This window comes from Grampus griseus (assembly GCF_964374135.1).
Source record: "Grampus griseus genome assembly, chromosome: 10".
NCBI classification, from domain to species: domain Eukaryota; kingdom Metazoa; phylum Chordata; class Mammalia; order Artiodactyla; family Delphinidae; genus Grampus; species Grampus griseus.
The window spans coordinates 32,486,147-32,509,312 of record NC_139004.1 but is presented as its reverse complement, the minus strand read 5'-3'; the positions used below and the strand labels follow the sequence as shown (position 1 = coordinate 32,509,312).

The 23,166-nt window shown below is 55.2% G+C and overlaps 1 protein-coding gene across 2 annotated transcripts in view; it reads right to left on the bottom strand.

Annotated features, from left to right (window-relative positions):
* Nucleotides 1-857: 857 nt before the first annotated feature.
* The window catches only part of LOC309828552 (uncharacterized protein C6orf132), a gene marked incomplete at its 5' end in the record, with an annotated part of 23,556 nt that continues 1,247 nt past the window's right edge, over nt 858-23,166 (bottom strand). Inside the window, 5 exons of one of the 2 annotated variants that reach the window (XM_082663964.1) lie at nt 858-1,177; nt 1,809-3,144; nt 3,328-4,950; nt 7,010-7,085; nt 14,587-14,693. In XM_082663964.1, the coding sequence (XP_082520090.1) occupies nt 1,060-1,177; nt 1,809-3,144; nt 3,328-4,950; nt 7,010-7,085; nt 14,587-14,693 (3,260 nt within the window). In that variant the 3' untranslated portion in view covers nt 858-1,059. Of the gene's footprint in view, nt 1,178-1,808; nt 4,951-7,009; nt 7,086-14,586; nt 14,694-23,166 lie in introns of both variants that reach the window. The other variant, XM_082663963.1, reaches the window with a different exon arrangement.

Here is a 23,166-nt window from a genome sequence, read left to right as displayed (position 1 = left end):
TGACTTTCCAAACCACGTTCCATACTTGCAGCAAACTCCTCTCAGACCTCTATTTCCATCTCTGTCACCTTCTACTCTACAAGGCCTTCTGGCATCTTGGTTACACATTCTAAGGCCTCAGTAATATTGGAGACCTGTAGTATTGGGGTTGGGAGGGGTGGTTGGGAATGATGCCCCTCCAAATCCCATACAGGGCCTGGCCAGGTAAGGCCTTTGGTGTCAAGCCCCAGGCTTTCTGGCTCCTTGGGCCCGATCCCCCAAATCATGGCTGCCTGGGTCTGAAAAGAAAAGCAAGCCTTAATCCTCTGTCTTCCATCCCAAACCTGCCATGTCTTCTCTCTCTAGGGCTTCCTGTAGCTCAGGGCCAGGGAGAAATGAACCACCAGTACCCCATCCCCACCCTTGGTCAATGCAAAGCACTTTGTTCCAGTACCTTCTCTACATGTATGTATGCATATTCCTGCTCACACCTCAACGTGGCTTCTATGCTAGGAACCCCAGGTGTCGCCTCTGGGAGTGGCAACTGGTGGACTGGTGGACTGGTGGAGGCTGAGGAGGTCAACCTGTAGCACCCTGCACCCCCAACCCAGACAGGGCTGCGCCTCAGCCCCTCATGAGGGCCTGACCAGCAATCACAGCCATCCTGATGGGTTCCCTTCTGAGCAAGCGCTCCAGCCCTTGCTTTTAGAACCTGCTCAGTAGGCTTGCTTGGAAAACTGCTTTCAATAAGCCTTGCTAAAGCAAATAGTACCAGACAGTGAAAACTCAGGCTCCAGCTCCTTAAAGGTCCCTCCTCTCCTCCCTCCTTCCTCCTCTCCTCCCTCCTTCCCCCTCCCACCCCCATCTGCAGACAGTCCACAGCCACACCAGTGCTTTGGGAAACAGAAGTTCAATCTTACTGGGCCCACTGCTTCACTCATTGTCCCCCTGTCTGTCTTTGGGAAACAGACTCCTCTGTGTCTCAGTGAGGCTACTTAACACCTGCTGCGTCCCTCCCACCCCCACAAAAACAAGTGCCTGGATCCGACCCCTTGGAGAGGAACTGAGAAAACCCTGGGCTCAGGATGGGGCCTTCCGATGGGCCCCCGAGTAGGCATAGGAGATGGGATGGTGGGTACCAGGCCTCACGGTGAATGTGTTGATGGAGCTTCCATAGTGGGGGTTGCTGTGGGGAGACCTGGTGGGGAGCAGGAGAGAGATAAGGTTAATATCTGGCTAACCAACACCCCTTCCATCTCCCCCAGGGCACAAGAGGAAGGACGTGGCTCAGTGTGATGGAGCTACCCCACAAGCTCAGGGCTCACCATCCCCAGAGTAGGACCCCAGTATTGACTCACCAGACACAGGGCTTCCCTCCTGTCTAGACCCTGATGCCAGAGTACATGCCTCATACCCTTCTGCTCAGAACCCGTCCCTCCTAGCCTGGCTCTGGACGCGTCTCTGTGATGGGAAATCCCAGCACCCAAGGACCACTCAGGTCTCCCCCCACCCCGCGCTGGGGCTCCAGGGAGTGGGAGAGAGGAGAGAGAAGAGGGAGCTGGTGGGGAAAGCAGGAGGAGGGGGAAAGAGAAAACAAAGGAGATAACGGGATATAAGGAAGTAGATAAAGGAAGCGCCAAAGGCGCCCTCTCCAGGCGAAGTGTGCCTCCCTCCCCCTTCTCTCTGCCCTGAGAGCCAGAGGGGAGAAAACCAAATGTCCCAGACTGATGGCCGTGGCCTGGCCAGCTCCCCCGTGGTCCAGGGGAGAGCCTCCCTCTCCCCTGGCTTCCCAGCCCAGGCTTCCGCCATCACCCTGGCCCGCAACTCACCTGCGGGTAGCCGGGGCGCAGCCGCAGTCGCCGCCGCCGGGCGCTTTGTACTTGGCCTCTCCGCGGGGGCCGCCCTCCAGGGGCATATTCCGCGCGTGCAGGCCGGCAGGGGGCGCGCGGCCCGTCGAGTTGACGCGCCGCATCTCCGGGCCTCCGGGCGCTGCGAAGGGCCCTCTGGGATGCGGCCCGAAGCAGCTAGGGGAGGTCGGGCTGCGGCCACTGCCGCCCCGGGGCAGCCTGGGGCTGCGGTGGGTCTCCCCGACGACGTACAGGCGCTTCTTGATAAGCGAACGGCCCCCGCCCGAGAAACGGCCCAGGCCCATGGAGGCCCCGGCGGGGCCCGCACTGGCGGAAAAGCGCGAGGAGCCGCGAGCGGGGCCCGCGTCCGCGAGCTGCCCCAAGTCTGAGAAGTTGTTCTGGGGAGGGGAGCCCCGGCGCCCCAGATACTGCAGGGCGCGGGGCGGGGGCTCAGGGTAATTGCTGAATTCTGGTGGCGGTGGGATGACCTCAAAGTTGAACTCCTCTTCCCTCTTGTGGGAAGGAGAAGGAGGGGAAGAGGAGGACTTGGGCAGCAGGCGGCCCTGGGGGAGGCTGGAGGGCACTGGTCTTTCCCAAGCCACGGGGGCCTGCGGCTCCGTCTTTGTCCAGCTGTACCCGCGGCTGGGCTCCGTGCCCTCTGGGTCTCTGCGGGGCTGGGGCTTCCACTGACTGGGTACCTTGGGCTGTCCTGGCAAGTTTAGCTGGGGGTCCTTCTCAGTCTCCTTGGGTACCTTGGGGACCACTGTGAAGGAGTTGGGCTGGCCGTCGTTGTAGAAGATGGTGTCAGAGCCTGCCCCGGGCTGGCTGTGGCCACGGAGACTCCCTGGCAGGGAGGACTGGCCCAGGGCAGCCCCTCTGGACCTCCCCTTCTGTGCCCTCTGCCTGGCTGCAAGGAGCAGAGCCATCGGGGAGCCCTGCTCCACCACCTGCCCTGTCACTGGATGCCTGAGGAGTTCCTCAGCAGGCTGGGCTGAGGCAGGGGGGTTGGCTGGCAGCCTCCGGGGCTCCTTCACCTCCACAGGCTCCCATGACCCTACCGCCTCTCCTCTGGACAGGGTGGGCGTCACCACGGCCACATCTCTGCTGGGGATGTTCTGGCTGCGATGGGGCTTATAGAGAAACGGCACCTCTTCTCGGCCAGGGGATATCTTTGTGGGGAGGGCTGGAGATGAGAGGGCTCCCTGTGTAGGCTTACTGGTCTCTGAGGAGCGCCCTCCTGCCTCTGGCTTGGAGGGCACTGCAACTTCTTGATGTTCTGGCTTCTCCCACTGTCCAGCTGGGACTAGGTTCTTCTCTGCTATCAGTTGGGATGATGTGGTGGGCAGAGGTGTGGCCTTGAGTGGTGTGGCTGGTCCAGGTGTGGCTGGCTCCGGTGTGGCCTTGGGTGGTGTGGCTGGTCCAGGTGTGGCTGGCTCCGGTGTGGCCTTGGGTGGTGTGGCTGGTCCAGGTGTGGCTGGCTCCGGTGTGGCCTTGGGTGGTGTGGCTGGTCCAGGTGTGGCTGGCTCCGGTGTGGCCCTGGGTGGTGTGGCTGGTCCAGGTGTGGCTGGCTCAGGTGTGGCCCTGGGTGGTATGGCTGGTCCAGGCGTGGCCTTGGACTGGAGTGGTGTGGTTGGCAGAGGGGTGGTGGATAGAGGTGGCAGATTCTTGGCCGCGGGCTTGGAGAATTTGCCATTATCAGCCCTGTTTTCAAAGATTCTTACCCGTTCTAGCTGAGGTTTGGGAGGCAGAGACCCTCTGCTGGGCTTGGCTTCCTTCTCTGCTGATGAGGAAAGCTGGGCCTCCAGCTTATCCCGGATCTGCCGGATGCTAGGAGCTGGCGGGTCTTGGGGGATGTAGTCCAAAGGAGGGAGGGTCAGGCTGGCGGCAGCCTTCCTCTCTGGCTGGCTGCAAGGACTCTCCTCAGGAACACTTGGGGGCGCCTCCTTCTCTGGCAGGCTGGGGCCCTTCTGGCTCTCCTTTCCCTGAGAGGATGCAGTTGGGCCTGGTCGATGACTGGCAAACCGGTCCTCTCTCTTGGAGCCACAGAGATAGGCTGACAGCTCGTTCCGCAGCTTTGCCATCTGGCTGGGATCCCACCAGTCCACGGACTCTGAAGAGGCTGTGTCCTCTGGGCTGGGGGGGTCAAGTTTGGGTTTGGGAGCAGGAGAGCTGGACTTGGGTCTTTTCATAACCCCAGCCGGGGGAGGGGCTGCCTTCTCAGCAGATGGCAAAGGAGGGGCAGCTGGGGGCAGGGGGGGGGCCGGGGGAGGGAGTGGGAGTGGAGGAGGGGGTGGGGGAGGGGCTGGAGGTGGAGTCTCGGCTTGTTCGCTTGTCCAGGCCTGGGACTGGCCCGGCCTCGGACGGGCTGGTGCCGTGGCCCTGGGCTCCTCGGGATGGTCTGGTTCAGTGGCCCTGTCGGGGTAGACCTGGGACGCGGGGCGGATGTGGAAGCTGGGAGGCAGTGGGAGTCGACTGGGGGCCTTCTTGGTGGCCTCTCTTTCCTCAGGAAGAGCCCCTTGTGCTTCCTGAGAGGAGATGGATGAAGTCCTGACTGGGGTTGGGGGAGGCACCTTGAGCGAGCTGGGGAAGGTGAGGTGGGTCTCCGGTCCCAGGAGGCTCCCCTTGGGCTCAGCAGGGCTCCCGGGGGGGCTGCCTCTGGGGACCTCTGGCTGCCTGTCACTCAGCGCTACCTCTGATTTCCACTTGGTGACACCCGCAGCGGGGAAGGGGTGAGTCCCCGGTGTACGAGGAGACACTGGAGCTGGGGGAGCTGGGGCTGGCGAAAAGGGTAGGGGGGGCGCAGGGGGAATGAAGTCCGGAGGGGTGGGTGTGGATGGGGAGGGAAGGCGGGGTGCGGTGGATAGGGCCCCCATCACTGGGGGCAGAGGTGGGGCCATGCTGGGCGGGGACGGGGGTTCCGGCAGCAGCGGGGGAGGCGGGGGAGCCGTGGAAGGTGGAGGTGGTGGTGAGGGCTCCTCCTGAGGCTGCGGAGCGTCTGGGGGTGGTGCCGGGGCTGGGCCCGGGGGTGGCGGGGGGATGAGCAAGTCCTGGCCATAGTGCCCAGGCCTCAGGTCCCCCACAGAGCTGTATAATCGGAGGTTGCCATTGATAAGCTTGCTGGTGCCTGCAAGGAGGGAGAGGCAGAGATGAGAAGGGCGAGAAGGCAGCCGGGCTTGCCCATCTCCGAGTGCCCAGGGCAGGGCGGGGTGGGCTCCTGAGGGAGTAGCTGGCCGGTGTCGTGCCTTTCCTTTTGAACAGCACGTGAGGAGCAGCCATGTCTCCTGGGAGTGACCCTCTTCTTTCTGGGGAGGGGCCCCTGCCTGTCCCTGGCACAGCCTCTGGAGCCTGTGCTAAATCTTCTCCACAGGCTCCCAAGGCTCACCCTTCTCTGCCCCACTCACAGTCCTGTATATCATCCCTTTACTAAACTCCCTTCAGTTAGGCCCTTCAACACCAAGTGTTTCTTACAGGTGCCTTGGCTGGTACAAAGCCAGAGAGGCCAGGGTTCAAATCCCGGCTCTTCCGCTTACTAAATGTGCAACCTGAGACACACTCATTAACCTTTTGCTGAGCCTCAGTTTCATCATCTGAAAAATGGGAACGATGTCAGCACTTACCTCATAAAGCTGTTGTGAGGATTAAGCAAGAGAATTCATGCAAATGCATGGCAAGAGCTTACCAGGGGCTAGGCCCATAGTAGGTGCTTAAGGAATGGTAATTGCTTTGACTGCTACCACCTGTGCTTACCTTGTCATTCAGCCGTAAGACAGACAGGGAAGGTGGCAGAGATAGGAAGTCATGGATGGGGGTGGGGGCCTGGAGACCTCAGGAAGGAAGTCTGGGTGAAAGTTTGGGAGGGAGAAATTTGCATGAGCACCTCCTGCTTTCTAAAGATCCTGAATCTACCAAGAACCCAGTTTCCACCTCACAGAGAACTTCTGGAACAGATTCTGGACTGCAGGATGGATGGGGGTCTGTGGAAATGAGGTGACCTGGACGACCGAGGCACCAGAGAGCTGCTGAGCCCCCCTGGCCCCGGCGGCTCACATCCCTCCCTTCTTGGCCCCAGCCCCTGCCCCCTCCCTATCGTCTGCAGGCCACCAGGATGCCCTGATTACTTCTCTCTGAGGGGTACCTGTCCTTCACCTCTCCTCCTCTCAATTTCTAGGGCGGAGAGAAACAAACCTGGGAATGTGCAGCTCTGAAGGGCTCCTCCCAGCTGTCTGACTTCAAAACAAACGCCAGACAGAGAGTAGGGAGGGGGAAAACCAACATCCATTGAGCACATTGAGTAAAAGACAAACCAAAAAATAGTCAAAATACTGGCTCTCGTGGAGCTTGTGTTTTAATGGGGCAATGAGACAGGCAATAAACATAATATATTAGTAAATTACTACCACATTAGGTGATGAGTAATATGGGGGAAACCCAGGAGGGGTGGTAGGGGTGCAATGTGACTAGGGTGGTCAGGGAAGACCTGGCTGAGAAGGTGACACTGGAGCAAAGAGGAAAAGAGGGAAAGAGGGAGGCGAGATCTATGCACACGTGCAGGCGAAGAACTGTCAGGGCAGTGGGAACTGCAGCGCAAAGACCTGAGGGTGGAAATGTGCCTGGATATTGAAGGAGCAGCAAGGAGACCGGGATGGCAGAGCAGCATGAGACAGGAAAGCCAGCAGGAGATGAGACCAGGTAGGGCCAGATTCTGGCGGTCCTGGCAAGAACCCTTCCACTGGGTGACAAGGGAAGTCACTGGAGGGTTTTGAGCAGGGTATGACAAGAAGTGACTTGCATCCCATCCAGTACTTAGTTTACTCTTCCAGAACTGGAATTGTCTTGCCCGTGGCTCACTGGAAGATACGGAGGTGCAAGGGGTTAAGTGATTTGCCCCAGGGAGCGAAGCTAGTATGCAGGGGAGCTGGGACTCGAAGCCAGGTCTGCCTTACTCCGGGGTTCTCTCTACCACTCACGCTGAACTTGTTCCTGCTCTGGCCTCAGCCCTCACCATCCTTCCCCCACTGGGCCTTAGCCAACCGTGGCTCTCCTCATCTCCCACCCACGACAGCCAGCAGCCAAGAGGCCCGGGGACTCCAGCTTTCTCACCAGCTGGGGAGGGGGCACCAGACGCTTGGGCTTAAGGAGGAAAAAAGAAAGATGGACAAGCCCCAAGCTTAGGGTCCTCTTACCTGTCATTTGTTGGTCTGCAAAGCTGTCTGGGACAGAGGGGGTGGGCACAGCCAGTCCATGGTTCTCCTGGGCATCCTGAAAGAGAGCAGAACGGTTAGGGGACAGGGAAAGACATGGTTCTTAAATCGCTACTCCGTGAGGCCATTTTATTGCTGGAAAATCCACAGTGATGGTTGCACAACCTTGTGAGTCTACTAAAATATAAAAGGGCTCATTTAAAAGGGTGAATTTTATGATATAGTCGAGTCTTGTTATTCACGGTAGTTAGGGTCTATAAAGTTGCTGCGAACACTCAATTAGCAAAAACTGGATCAAAATGCCCGAGGGAAATACAGGGTTAGGTTCCTGTAAACCTTGGTCAAGGCACCTTCATCAGCTGATCAATACATAACTTTGTTTTATGCGTGTTTCTGTTTAAAGAGACCTTATTTAATATCTATTGTTGACTCACTGACACTGAACTCATGGCCAACAGCACCATAACTCACACCTTCGGAGCTTACCTAACGCACGTATTTTCTCTGTTAAGGCGCCTCACCTAGCCTCCTCGCATGTAGGGATGTCAGACGGCACATCAGCCCTATGCTTGGGGACCATTTTAAATAGCAAAATCACCAACAAAAAGCAAAGAAATATGAAAAAACATGGCACTAAATAGAAAAGGATGCTTATTTACCGCACGAGGGCTGAAACAAGAAAGCAAAGTGTCTTGCTCGACCTCAGCAGGGCCCGTGTGCATCAGGTGACTCCAATTTTTCACCTCACAGAGGGGTGCAAACCGGCTCCCCAGCTCAGTCAAGCAGCCCTTTAAAATCCCTCACAGCCTCATATATTGAAAAGTCACCCAGCAATGATTAGCTGGCAGGGAGACTGGGGGCAGAAGTGCTGTTCCAAGAATATTTATATATATCTTCTTCCTTATACTTGTCTCTATTTTCAGTTCTTAACGATGAATTTCTGTTTCCTTCATAATTTAAAGAAGCACACAGTACATAGTTTTGGTTTTTTTTCTTAATTCTTGTAATCAAGAAGAAAGAGCATGGATTTTATAGGCAGGCAGACCAAATTGGCAATTTTTTTTTTTTTTTTTTTAACCACACCGCGTGGCATGTGGGATCTTAGTTCCCACACCGGGGATCAAACCTGTGCCCCCTGCACTGGAAATGTACAGTTTTAACCACTGGACAGCCAGGGAAGTCCCCAGATTGGCAATCTTAATTTAACTCCATCATCTCAAAGACAGAATCGGACACAAGGTCAGTGGTCAGGAAGTGTGCCCCCCTCTCGCCTTTTGAGGCTCAGTTTTCTCATCTGTAAGATGGGGTTGATCCCACCTCCCTTAGGTTTGTTGTGATGCCCCACACCTAAATAGGTCCTGCAGAGAAGCACTCAAGGAAGGGCATTTCCCCGGGCTCCTGGCCCTCAGGCCCTAACAAGGCTCAGTAGGTGAGCAGTGGCCTGAGTCCATGGACACTCTGCCTGGGCACAGCTCCCGGGATGTGTCTGCCCAGCTGGACCTGAAGAGATACATGGGTGCTTCCCCGTAGTCAGGGTCAGGTAGCCGGGAATCTCCTACTGCCCTTTCAACCACAGACATTTCAGAGTTGAAGAGAAGGAGGAAGGAAAGAAGGAAAGAGGAAGGGAGGAAAGCGTTCACTATTCAGGATGAGGTTGTCTCCCCCTTAATGTTACAGGGGGTCAGAGCCCATTGCTAGCCCCCTGCTGCACCACCAAGGGCTCAGGGGACAGCCTTACCCCACCGATGGGCCCAGCCCTGCCCCCTTGGCCTTCCTGGGACTGGGACACACACATCCTCATGCCTGGGATTCTTCAGAACCCAGGCAACCCCCAAGGGTGGGTCACCAGGAGCTTGGCCAATGGGCCGCACATGGTTGCCTTGGACACAGGCCAGCTCGGTGCCTTACTGACACATTGTGGAATGCAAACTTCCTCACCAGATTCCTCCAGTAGCCTGGCTGGGGCACCTCAGGGTGAGGTGTGGAGCTGCAGGGGGTGAGGGAGATGACCCTGAGTCAGAGTCAGAGCCAGGCACGGCTGGGGACACTGCTGTAGGCTGGGGGAGCAGGAGGACAGGCCCCCAGAGTGAGAGCCACAGGAAACCCCTCCAGGCACCCAGCGTCCCCAGCGGGGTGAAGCCCAGCCGGTTAGTTGTTTCCTGGCTTTGCGGGGCAGCGTGAGGGTACAGAGTGTGATCCCCACACAGCAGCTTCTCTGAAGCTGGGAACCAGTGAGCGTTAAAAAAGAAGAGGCCCAGGGCTTCCCTGGTGGCGCAGTGGTTGAGAGTCCGCCTGCCGATGCAGGGGACACGGGTTCGCGCCCTGGTCCGGGAAGATCCCACATGCCGCGGAGCGGCTGGGCCCGTGAGCCATGGCCGCTGAGCCTGCGCGTCCGGAGCCTGTGATCCGCAACGGGAGAGGCCACAACAGTGAGAGGCCTGCATACCGCAAAAAAAAAAAAAAAAAAAAAAAGCCCCATTACTTCCCCGCCCTGCCCTCCATCCTCTGCCACAGCTCATACCCCCTTCCTGGGGAACAGAGAATTCCACCAACAAGGCCGTCTTCCTCTGGACCAGCCTGCCATCCCAGAATTGCTCTTAGACCCTCGTTTCAGGGTCCTGCCCTGGACTCTGAGCTACAGAGGGCCCTGCTCTGGTTCCCTTTAGGGCAAGGAGTCCATGGGATCAAAGGGACATGCCCTAAGAGCCCACAACACCCCGTTCTTGACCCTGCTCCAGGCACCAAGGTCCCTAGAATCCCCCATTTAAATGGCCCTGAGCCCATTTCTAGAGCTTCTTTCCCAGTCAGTCCTGAGGGCAGCCCAAGCTGGGGGTGCACATCCCTGAGCCCAAGGGGTGGCCATGTGTGGATAAGGGTAAGGGTGTGGGTGGAGCTTTGTAGGTTCAGGCTGAGACCTCCACCATGGAGGAGGAGCCAGGTGGGCAGAGGCGGGGGTGGCTACGGTGGGGAGAGGGTGCTCCATCCGTACACTGGCTGCAAGCTTCTGACACCCACCCCCCAGGAACGCATGGAGCTTCCCCCACCTGACAGCCCTCCCAGCTAACGTCAGCCACGCGAATCACTCGAAAGCCAATAAGGACTGCCCTTCCCAGCTCACCCTAAGGAGCTCAAACCCCAACCCCAAAGGGAGCCTGGGCCTTGAGTTCAGAGACGAGCTCCCACGGCGGGGGATGGGGTGGAAAAGTGGGAAGGAGAAATCCGGCTGACTTGGGCTGCATCTCTGCGTTTCAAGGAGGGCAGGGTACAGCCGGGCTTCCTGCCCGGAACCCAGGCTGACACCTCCCCAGGCACTGCCAGGCCTGCCTGACTCAGAGGGTGGGGTGACCCAGGGAGCTCTCACCGCCTGCAGCAGCCCAGGGGACCTGTCCAGCCAGTTTCCCCATATTTGCCACGTTGGCATTTAATTTTTAATTCCTCATATGCATCGCCCTGGAGATGGCTGGGCTCAGACTAGGGTAGGGCAAGAGGCAGCCCCAGAGAAAGTATGACCTTCTTTCCACCAGTTGTTCCACCAGTCAGCTCTCAAAAGCTAGGGACAGGCTCTGGCTTGAGCTCTGGGCCGGGCTCCCCCTTGGAGGTAGAAGGAAGTGGGGAGAAAGGATCCTTCCCCGACTCAGCCCAGGCCCACGTGGTGTAGACAGGACTGAATTGAGAGGAGGAGACCTGGACTTGGGTCCTGTCTCCACCTCCTTTGATCTGTGTGGCCTGGGCAGGACCGTCCCCTCCCTGGGCCTCAGTTTTCTCATCCTGATGAGCACTAAGGTCCGCCCCTACCCCAGCTCTGAAGTTTGCGATTCTAATCCAGTTCCTCAGAGCTTGCAGAGCAGGAAGTGGGGTGGCCCTGGTGACTGAAGCATGTCCTTTTCAGAGGGCCTGGAGTCTCTGGGGGGCTCCAGGGAGCTGACCCCACTTCCTGCCCCTCTGTTAGCAAGTTATTTTAACACAGAAAGTCACAGCTGAGGAGACCCTAGTGGACCATCCAGTATAACCCCCGCTGGTGGGTGAGGAGCCAGCGGCCCTGGGAGAGGAAGGGCCTGGCCCTCAGCCACCCTGCAGCCCAGTGGCACAGCAGGCACTGGTGCCAGTTACCTGAGGATCAATGCAGATCCCATCCCAGTCACTGAGGGATCCCAAGGTCCTCTTCATAATTGGCCTCCAGCTGCCGGCTGCCTGGAAAAGTATTTCTTTGTTCTCTGCACTTTCACCTCAAACAGGGCAAGGAAGCTCCAGGAAGGGGCCAGTAGCACCTGCTGTGGCCCTTCTCTGCCTCATCTTGCCCTCCCCTCTTGCACCAGTCCCTCTGCGGGCTCCTGAGAGGTACTGACAGCGACAGTGCTCCCAGAATACGGTCCGGCCCGGACGGCGCTCAAGGAAGAGCACGGGCCTGTCATGGGCATCGCCGCCTTGAGCCTCCCCTGCCCCAGGGTGGCCTGGCCTGGGAGGTGCCCCCTGAGTGTGGGAAGGGAGGAGAGGGAGGGGCAAGGCCCAGCTGGTTAGGACAGTGTCAGGCAGGGCTTGGCCTCGACCCAGCTCCCCACCCCTGCCCCAACTCGGTGGGGCTGGGGGCCAGGGTGTGCGCACGTGTGTCTACGTGTGAACCCACAGTTCTGTCCTCCTGCCTCTCATTCTCCCGGCCTCCTGCCCCAGCTAGAAGAAAGCAAAGGATCCAGCCCAGAGCCTAAGGGAGAGGAGTCGGACTCCCCTCAACCCAGGAGCTGGTGATGAAGGCTATTGGGGCTGCTTTGTATCTTACAACCTGAGTCAGGAGTAAAACATGTCCCCGGGATACGGGCCACCATGCCCAGGGTTCCTAATCTTAAGATGCATCATAGGTGGGCTTCCAGGGGCCTGAGATCCCTCTGTTGGAATTGTAAGCAAAATTACGTGTACGTGGCTCACAGCCTCATCATGCTCTCAAAGGGGTCTATGACCCTACAGAGGCAGAAGCCCTGGTGCCCAGAAAGCCCTGGCTGCCAGGCAGGGGTTCAGAGAGGCAGACATGGGAGATGCAGGCGGTGCTGCGGGCTGGTGCTGGGAGGGAAGAAAAAAAGCTTCTAGGCCGTGGGTGGAGGGGAAGATAGAACGGCCTGAATAGAACTCGGAGCCTGGAGCCCGGCTACAGATCCCAGCTCTGCCACTTATGAGCTGCCTGTCCTTGGGCAAGTTACTGCCCCATCCTGTGCTTCAGTTTCTCTACCTGTAAAATGGGGATTCACAGCAGCATCTTCCCAAGAGGGTGGCTCCAATGACTCTGTTAACACAGGCGAGGCACTTGGGATGGTGCCTGACGCACGGTAAGTGTCCCCCACGTGTCAGCCACGATCTCATGGCCCTGCCACTGGCTAGGACCACACAAGCCACCCAGCCGGCACCGACGGCGTGGAATGACCTTCCCTTTCTGGGTTCAGTTCCTGCCAATGTAAAGTGAGGCTGGTGTGGACCCGACGAGGCCCCTTTCAGTTGTGGGTTCACAGTGTGTTCATTCCCTCGCCTTCACCAGTGAGGGGCCGTGAGTTTGGTGGCGAGAAGCCCCATCTCCTGGGGCTGGGTCTGAGGCTTGCCCGGAAGGACTGCTCCCAAGCCAGTACCAGCCAGCAGTCCCTAACCCTGTGCAGCCCCCCGAGTCATGCTCGGCTTGGCCCAGACCAGATCCAAACCAGAGGACCCAAGCCAGAAAGGAGGAGAGCAGAAAGGCAGGGACCTGCCCTGATCACTGAAGGGGCCCAAAGTGGGTGGGTGGGTGGGAGCAGGGATACAGGACGCCGGCCCATCAGAAGAAACTCAGCTGTGCTGCATTAACCCTTTACTTGCTGGTGCAGATCTGAGGGAGGAGCCAGGACAGCAAGCGCCACTCAAGGGGAAACAGCCATTTATTTAAATATTTTAACAACCATAACAGGCACTGGTGTGTCAGCCCTGGGCGCCCACCACTGTAATTCTGAGTATGTGTGCTGGGAGTAGGTGAAGGGAGAGAATCGAATTCACTTCCAGCGACGGAAAATCTCAAAATTATTTCATCTGCATGTATGGGTGCGATAACCCTGTAACAGTTTTATGCATCTCTGGAAACAAAGTTAGGGGTGGACTCATTTGCTTTATACCTTTTTGTTGTTGGTGGTGTACTCTCTCTATTTGTCTGTGATGTCCGTGAATTGCTTTTGTAAGCAGAAAATAAATTACTTAAAGTTGTATTCCCAGAGGTCTGTGTGCTCAGCCCTCCACATACAGGCCTTGGGGTCGCAGCAAGGAGACTGTAAGACTCAGTGCCTCTCACAGAGAATCTCGGGGTCTGGTTGGTGAGCTTGGACAACCCAGAAAAAATCGGTGATGGTGCAAGGGAGATGGTTGTGCTGGACAGAACTTGCGGGTGCCCCAGACTGAGGCATGGGGTGCCGTGAGGTCTAACAGGCCCCTGAGAACTCAGACCAGGATTAGGTGCCTTGTCCGTCGAGGTATGGGATGCTGTGACCCCCGTGACTGTATTGTCTCAACCGGGACCCAGGTCTCACAGACAGTAGTGAACCTGGAGTTTATGAGGCTGACAGTTTAGGCTCTAAATCTGGGCTGTCGCATACGGTAGCCACTGGCCACAAGTGGCTACTGAGCCCTTGAAATGTTGCTAGTCAGAAGTCAGATGTGTGCTCTCAATGTGGCACACCAGATTTTGAAGCCTTAGTATGAAAGAAAGAATGTAAACTACCTCAGTAGTATTTTCTACATTGATTAAATGTTGAAATGATCATCTTTGGACTAATTTTACCTCTTTCTTTTTCATGTAGCTACTAGAAATTATAAAATTACACATGAGGCTCACATTATACTTCTATTGGATGGCGCTGGTCTAGGCTGTCCCTGAAAACCCAGTCACAGAGCAGTTGTTTTGAGTGTCTTTCCCTTTAGAGAACAAAAGCCCAACCACAGGATCCAGAAGGGAGTTTTTGGTTTCTGGCAGTTTCAGATCCACAAACAAATCGGTCTCAAATGCCCTTCTCCCAAGGGTCACTGCTATTTGACCTTTGAGACAGTTCAGGTGCCACCTCTTCCAGGAAGCTTTCCTTGATCACCACCCTGTAGCTGGATTGGCCACTCCTGCTCTGGCCTATATTCTAATAGTCTGTTTACTGATTCATCCCCTGCACTGGGCAGGGAGTTCCTTGAGCAATGCTGGCTCAATCATCTCTGAATCCCAGAATCCAATGCAGGGCGTGGCACAGAGCAGTCAGCCATCGGTTATTGTGGAATATGAATCCTGCTGAGCTGGAGGTACCCACTGCTGCATTGCCTCTGCATGCAACTTCCCCATAACCTCTCCTTAGGTTTTGACTCGGAGGAGCTGACACCCCTAATCCCAGCCTTTCTGCCATGAGCCATGCCTCCTCCCAGTAGCCACCCTGGGCTGGCATCAGGACGGAAGGGAATGGACAGAGGGTGAGGCTGATGACCACTCGGGCCAGGGCAGGTGGGGCTTCCTCCTCTATGGCAGCCAAGGTGGCCCATCCACAGCAGACCCACAGACCTCAGGGCGGAACAGTACTCACCAGTGGAAGAAAGGTCAGCAGGGGCCGGACTCTTGGCCGAGCTTTCAGTGTGGCGGTTCCCGACTCACTCACTGTGTCAGCTCGGTTGTCTCCAAAATAGATCCCATCTAGAGGAGACAAGTGAGGGGTGACCATGAGCTGGAGATCAAAGGCACAGGGGCCAATGGAGTTTAATCAGGAAAACTGAGTTTAATCAGGCCCCACAGTGGCCCCTGCTGGACCCAGCCCAGCACCTCTTACATAACAAGATCCTACGGGTGGGGCGTGTGCTTTTGGGACCAAGTGAAGCAGGATTGGGAGGGACTCCAGGGGCGGTTTCTTGGGGTCTCCTGAAGCTTTCAGCCACCAGCAGTCCTCTCTCTCCTCATCCACCCCGTACAGGTCTTAAGCCTTCACTCCCACAACAAGTCCCTCCTTTTGGGGCCCCGAGAGCTTGATCAAGGCCCCAGCTAAAGCTTATCTCTGAGAGAGGGAGGAAAACAAGCTGGCTTTTCGCTTGAGTGTTTGAATTTCTAATCTGGAACAAGCAGAGCAGATTAGGCCACCCAGTGGCCCAGCACCCACCTTCCGGACTCCTCTAACCCAAGATTTCTTTAGCTCCCAAACCATCAATGTTGGGGGCACGGCTCCATCTGACGCACCCTTGAGGACAGAGCAGAAATAGGACAGTAGGGTCCACCTGACTTAGTACAAATCCCAGCTCTGCCACTGACTCACCGTGTGGCTTAACCTCTCGGGGCCTCAGTTTTCCCACCTGTACAATGGGAACAATGACAGTGCCAGCAAATGTGGTCCCGTCCTCTGTAGGAAGACAATACAGGACCTTTCTCTTCCTCTAGTTGCTGGACCTGTGCTCTGGGCTGTTTCTACAATAGTGGGAACTATTGTAGAACATTTTCTCAACCAATCTCCCTCATAACTCTTAAGACACATTGATGAGAATTTCACACACTGTCACCTCTGAGAGGCAGGGGTCACTGTGGACCTCATACCACATGGGCCATGAGCAAGGAGGGCTTTCTCCATTTACTGGGGCCAAGGGACCTTCTCTTCCTCTATAGCCAGAGGGGAAAGAGAAGAAAGGTCAAAATTCCAACTAACCAGAATCCTACTAACTGGAACATTGGATGAATGGTGGTTACTTTGCCTCTTGCACATGACTTTAGGAGAAAAGTGCAAGAGTTTTAAAGATTCCCACATAGAGGGCCTTGACTGTGACATGGAGGCTCCGGGGAGCACCCCAGAAATGGGACACAGAGTCCTTTATGTGCTGCCCTACCTGGCAGAGAGTCGGCTGGCACATTCCAGATTCTCTACCTCTCAAAGGGGCCAAAATGGCGAGCTTTCCCCATGTCTCCAGAAATTCTAGTTCCCAGCGCTGCCCCGTCCCGTCCCGTACACTCTGGGCAAACATGATTCCCCAGTGGTGGCTGCCAGGCTCCATGCCTAAGGCTGGAGACCAAGATGCCAGAGGGTGGGTGGGGAGGGAGAGGGGGGTTGTAAGAGTGCAGATTTGGCACAATCAGAAACAAGAAAAGTAGAAATAACAGGACACCCCCAACAGCTACCACTAAAACCCACCCAATTCTCACTGGCTTCTAAGCGTCTGTGCGTTGACAACAGGATTTCCTGGGACATTCTCTAGATAGTGCTGTTCTGATCACCAAGACGTTATACTGGGGGTGGGGTGGGGACTAACACAGGCATGCTTCCAAGCAGACCTTCTCTCTCATTATTTTATTTAATCTCTGCACCAGTGTTGGGGTCTAGGGAGTATCCTTTCTGCAGCTGAGTTACCACAATATGAATAGTTCCTCTTATTGTGTGCCTAGGAGCTTTAGAAGCAAGCAATCTGGCAGGTTGATCACTATAATAGCAGTAATAATGTAAGACTAGGTAGAATTATTGAACACTTGCAATGGGCTGGGCACCCTTCTAAGCATCTTATACCTTATTAATTCATCTAATTCTCAAAACAGCCCCTTGCAATTGGTATGATCACCATCCCCGTTTTACAGATGAGAAAACTGAGGCACAGAGAGAGATCTAATAACTTGCCCAAAGCCTCAGAGTAAGTGGTGAAGCTGGGGTCTCTGCTCCAGGGCTGACCTCTGAACCACCATACTGTACACACTGCTCCCGAAGTGGGGAATCCTGATCCCGCCATTTATAGGATGTGGATGGGAGGATGGGGGTGTGAGGGGCAGGGGTGCTGTTGGAGGGTATGGGAGGCTTGGCTGTAGCCAAGAAGCAGTGCTGGGGAGGGGTGGGAGGTGAAGCAGCGTGCCCAAGGCCCACACGGGTTAGGGCAGAGTCAGATCTGAGCCGGGGCCATCTGACCCCCACATGCTCCCACTCTACACACCTCACAGATTCCACGACTCAGCTCTGATTCTGAGCCACTGTTGTCTCAGTTGGTTTGTGGTTATTTTGAGCAGGGGAGCCCTTTCTAAGAATACGACTGTTCTCTGGAATACCTGTGGAAGGCGAGCAGCTGTGGTAGAGACAGACGTGGAAGGCCTGGGTGGCTCCCTCCCAAGGGGGCACCTCTTGGAAATGCAATTTGATTTCCCCATTCTAAGAGGTGTGGCTGGGAGTCGGGGAAGGAAATGTGATGAGAGAAGCAGAGTCAAAGTGGTGTGATGTGAGAAAGACTCGGCTGGCCACTGCCGTGTTTGAAGATGGAAGGGGCCACGAGCCAGGGAGTACAGGCAGCCTCTCGAAGCTGGAAAAGGTGAGAAAACATTCTTCCCTAGAACCTCCAGAAAATAACACAGTGTTGCTGACACTTTCATTTTAGCCCAGAGAGATCAGTGTCAGACTTCTGACCTACAGAACTGTAAGATAATAAATGTACGTTATTTCAAGAAAAAAAAAAAAGAGGTGTGTCTAGAACCTGACAGAATTTCCCTGGGCCCCTCATACCTGGACTCAGTTCCCAGTTGGTCAAGGCACACCAGCAGGTGAGTCAAGTGTGGCCACTACCATAAGCGGGGTTCCCCAAGAGTTCAAGGTCAGGGCTGGGGCTTTCTGAGCCTCACAGTCAAGGTCCAAAACTAAACAGAAAGACAATAGAGTCCAACCTTGGGGATTTTCCTGTGGAAGTAAATGAATGCTGCTAGGATCAGTGTCAGGGATACTAGAATGGGCCTTCCTGGGAAGCAGCCCCCTCCTCAACTGAAGAGATTAAAGGAGGGCCTCTTGGGCTTCCACTGCTGCTGCTGGTGGCGCAGTGGTTGAGAGTCCGCCTGCCGATGCAGGGGACACAGGTTCGTGCCCCGGTCCGGGAGGATCCCACATGCCACGGAGCGGCTAGGCCCGTGAGCCATGGCCGCTGAGCCTGCGCGTCCGGAGCCTGTGCTCCGCAACGGGAGAGGCCACAACAGTGAGGGGCCCGCATACCTCAAAAAAAAAAAAAAAAAAAGGATGGCCTCTTGAAGAAGGAATGGACAGTGAGGAGATGAAGCCAGAGACAGACAGGAGGCTGGACAACCCTACCCATGGTGGGGAAGCCACTGGGAGGTGGGTGGCCCTTTGCCCTCTTGTCAGGGAGAGCTCTGAGTCTGGACGCTTGGGGCTGCCCCCTTTGCTGATGGGGAGACTGAGGCCCAGAACAGATGGGGCTGGTCCAAGGTCTCAGAGCAGTGGTGGTGGTGCCAGGGCTCAAACGGGGTCCCCAACTTGCAGTTCTGGGCTCCAGGCACAAATAATGGGGTGCCTTACACATGGCGCGTGGCTTGCTGCCTCTCCCCGAACAGGCTGACCTGGTTCTCTCAGTCTGGGGCAGGGCGTGTGTGTGTGTGTGTGTGTGTGTGTGTGTGTGTGTGTGTGTGTGTGTGTGTGTGTGTGTGTGTGTGTGTGTGTGTGTGTGTGTGTGTGTGTGTGTGTGTGTTAAGTGGAGGGGGGAACAGCCAGCTTTAGGGGAGCTGAGGGCTGGGCACAAGTGGCTGCCTCACTTCCAGCCCTTCCTTTCTCCTTCTCCCCGAAAGAAGGAAACTCTCATTGGGTCTTTGGCATTCGCTTACATACAAAGGTCAGGGTTGAAAGCCTGATAAAATGTTCTTCTTCCCCCAGCCCAAAAGCTGCCCATGGATCTCCATGGAGGCTGAGCTCTGAGACAGTTATTGAGCTCTTTCCCCAGATCCCAGACAGGTCCAAACTAGAGAGGTAATGAATGATAAAAATGTAACTTTCTGACACCTGATACGCCATATTACGAGCTGGGCACCATTCTAAGTGCTCTTTACATCCCCCTTCACAAACCTGTGCGGGGCTTCCCTGGTGGCGCAGTGGTTCAGAATCCGCCTGCCAATGCAGGGGACACGGGTTCGAGCCGTGGTCCGGGAAGATCCCACATGCCGTGGAGCTACTGAGCCCACGCGCCACATCTACTGAAGGCCACGTGCTCTAGAGCCCGTGCTCCGCAACAAGCCACCACAATGAGAAGCCCACGCACCACAACGAAGACCTAACACAGCCAATAAGTAAATAAATAAAATTGTTTTAAAAACAACCTGTGCGGGAGGTACTCTTATTATCCTCATCTGGCAGATGAGGAAACTGAGGCTCAGAGAGGTTAAGTCCCCTGCCCAAGGTCCCACAGCTGGTGAGTCAAAGGGGCCAGGATTCAAGCCCAGGCAACCTGACTCTAGAATCCAATTCCCTCTGGTCACAGCCAGGACAGCAAGGAAATCACACAGGGATTCAGCATCTCTTTCCTTGGTCTCCTGTTCTTCCAGAGTGAGACTGGAAAGTTGGTGAGGTCTAGAGGAGACAAATGCATCTTGGAATCAGATCTGGGGTCACAGCCCAGCTCCTCCATGTAGCACCTCAGGCTGGGTTTCCCCACCCGTCAAATGGGGATCATTTTGGGAGAAGCCTCCCAAAATCAAGGGAGACAAAAAAGCTAGCAGAGGTGAGAGGAAGGCTGGGGTAACGGTGTGGGGGTCCCAAATTGCCAGGACCCCCCCCAATGGCCCCAGGAGCACTGGCCACAGGTCTCATCAAATTCCAGGTGCTTAAAAGCGGTGGTGTTCTAGCTTGGGAGAGTTTGCTACCTTGACCAGTGTAACCCAGAACCCAAAAACAGACCCTCACCTCTACCCCACTGAAGTGGGTTATCTGATCCTTGGCCACTAGGGGAAGCCCAGCCTTTCAGGGACGCAGCAGGGGGCCCCAGGTGAATGTAACCCACAAATGGCTGATGAGGCCCTTCCTTGCTAATTAAAAGGCCACATGACAGGAACCTGAAAAGGCTGGTCTGTCCCAGCAAGCCCCAGCAGGTCTGACCTGGTGCGCCGGAGAGAGGCCTTTGTCCAAGCGCAGAGGGGACTCCAAAGGTGTTACTGGGCTGGGGCCACAGAGTGCGGGGGCAGGCACAACGGGAGGAGCCTTGGGGTTGGGGACTGGACAGGGGAGGAGTGCAGCAAATAGGCCCTCCACTACGACACGCTGCCCAAAGTATGGCCTGTAGACCTGCCGGACTTCACCTGGGAACTTCTCAAAGTGCATCTGAATCTGATCTTAACAAGGTCCCAGGTAATTGGATGCACTTTAATTTTTCAGCTGCCTTGAGCTGAAATGCCTTTGAGTCATTCAACCTATCTGAGCCTCTGAGTGTAATTGACAAAACATAGTTTTTAGTATAGTGCCTGTTTCAATAAATAACTGATAATAATAATGATGATGTTATTATTGTTATTAATTTATTGGCTGGGAGAGAAAGGCACCCTGTAGCCAGTCTGCAGTGGTCAAGGGAGGGCCTGGCTTTCTGAGCTGAACTACAGGAACAAGAGGAGCTTATATAATGGGACAGTAGAGGTGTGTGTGTGTGTGTGTGTGTGTGTGTGTGTGTGTTTGCTGAGCTGCAAGCAAACCACAGCACACCTCCAGGGGACGGGAGTAAACAAAAATCTCCTTCACACCCCTGCCATGCACAGGTCAGCTTTCCTTTCGGTAGGCTGGTGCCAGCCTGTCCCTGGCCAGAAATATGTGCTCAGCCCCTGGGGTTCATGGCTTCCTACCTGTTAGCCTGGCCTGAGACACCAGGGCAGGGGACCCCAGAACGAGTAGCCACCTTAGGGAGCACTGGGGTTCTCCTGGATAAGGAGCTGGGACAGTCCCTATACATTTATTTAGAACTGCAAAAAGTCCTCAGGGGAAAGAGAATGGCCCAGCTCCACCTGGGGAAGGAAACCCCAGGATTCTCAAATATTCCCATATAAAAGAATCACCCAGGAGCTGGTGAAAAGTCCAGAATCTGGGTCCTAGTCCAGTGATTCTGACTTCATGTACCCCAGGTGGGCCCCCTGGATCTGCATTTTAAATAAGTGCTCTAGGTGGTTGGGAGGAAGGTGATTTACATTTTGGAGGAACAAGAAAGAAGGGCCCCCAGCGATCAGGGCGTCCTGTGGGTGGGGTGGGTGGTGGTAGATAAAGAAGCTTGGCTCAACTAACCCAAGAGGCAAGGGAGGAGTCCTGAGCGACTAGCAGCCTTGTCTCAGGCTGCAGCAAGTCCCTTATCCTGAACTTTGTAAAGATCCACATCTCTGCTTTCTCACGTACTTTAAAAGCAGTTGTGCAGCCTTTTAAGACCCTTGTGTGGGCTCACAGGAGGCTTAATTAGGATTGCAATCGCATTAAGTGAAGCCCTTCTAATAGTTACTGGATAAATGTTAGGGAAATCCTGTAAAGAAAAATTTACCTGTCACCACCTTCACATGACTGTTTGCATTTTACCTGCTGCACCCAGCCTACCCTTGTGCAAACAGATTTTTACATGACTGTAGCCACAGAGCAAGTGGTTACTCCTTAATTCCCTTACACACTCCCACACTGATTCTTCCCCCTTCATCCTACCAGCTATTCTCCAAGGGCTGGATACCGCCAGCATCTCAGAGAATTTCACAGACTCAGGGACCCTATGAAACTAATCCCAACCCCTTTGAGCTCTTATCATGGCCTCTACATGCCTCAGCTACAGGAACTGAAGCAGGAAGTGCTCAGAGTTGGAAATGCCCTGATAATAATAAATCATGCAGGAGTCGACAGATTTTTTCTGTAAAGGGCCAGCTAGGAAATATTTTTGGCTTTGTGAGCCATACTGTCTCTGCTGCTGTGACTCAACTCTGCCCTTAGTAGCATGAAAGCAACCACAGATGATATGCAAATGATGGGCATGGCTGACTGTGTTCTAATAAAACTTTATTTACAAAAACAGGCCATGGGCCATAATTTGCCAATCCTTGTTTTAGTGTTTTTCCTTTTAATGCTCTTCAAAGCACTGTCATATACCAACCTCAAGCAGTCATTCTGTAAGCAGTCTGGACACCAGCCCCATTTAACAGAAGAAAAAAACTGGCCCAGAGAGTGGCTAGGCCCCCACTTATTGACAGAGGTGCGCTCCAAAACAGGTCTGGGATCTTCATCACATCCCAGAATCCCCAACACTGGTCCTTCCCCTCCCCAACTCCGAGCACATGTCCTGTTCAGCAGGAAGACCTCTGCTACACCCACTGGCACCCTGAGGAACACCCCAGAAACACTGGAGAGCCATCCTGCTGGGTGCACAGTGCTTCCCACCCCTCCATGTGGTGCAACCAGGCTGAGTCAGATGGAGACTTAGCCCTGCCCTGGGGAACGGGAGGAGGTGCCTCCCTGGGCTCCAGCCCCGCTGGTGGAGGCAGCAGTTGGCTAGAGGCGACAGGGCACCATACCTGCCTTTCTCTACTGGAGGGGCTGAACCCCACCTGCAGTCTGTTCAGTGCAGGCAAAAATGCAGAGAAGTATGTAAGGCAAAAATGTACATAAGTGTGGAAGGCATTCCCCTTGGGGAAGGAGTGGGGGGGTGAGGGGGGAGGTGTTCTCAAGCAGATGCCCCTCCAGTCAAATTCCCCCTTGATTACCTTCCACAAAGTCCACTCTGCAAGCCGGCTAACAGTGTGGTCTCTGGAGCCCCAATGCCTGGGTTCAAATATTGGCTGTGCATCATGAGGGAAACTGGGGGGTAATGGAAATGTCCCAAAACTGAATTGCACTGACGGTTACGCAACTTGATAAGTCTACTAAAAAAAATCAGTGAACTGGACACTTGAGAAAACCCTGGCTCCGTCATTTAAAGCTGTGTGATCTTGGGCGTGTTACTTAACCTCGCTGTGCCTTGGTTGCCTCACCTGTCAAACAGGATCATAGGCTAGGATTCAACAAGTCAACAACACAAGGACTTTAGAACGGTACGTTGCACCTAAGAAGGGGTCGACAAACGTTTGGGACCCAGGAGGAGAGGCGTTTAGGCCTCACAGAGTTGTACGTGGCAGGACATGTGTGTTTGTTAAGGTCCTAAACCCTGCCTCCAAGCCACCCTGGCCCTCGTAGGCTTTGCTCCTGCTGTTTGCTCTCGCAGTGCTGGGTACCCTTCCCTCTCAGCTCACATGCTAGTTCCAATCAGAGGTCATCTCTCTCTGGTCCTTTTGCACTTACTCTTTTATAGCAAAGACTCAGAAAGGGCTAAACAGCATTCGGTCAGCTCTGTTCACCAGCTGGTCTGAGATCCTTGGGCCAGAGAGAGGCAACGTCTTGTTT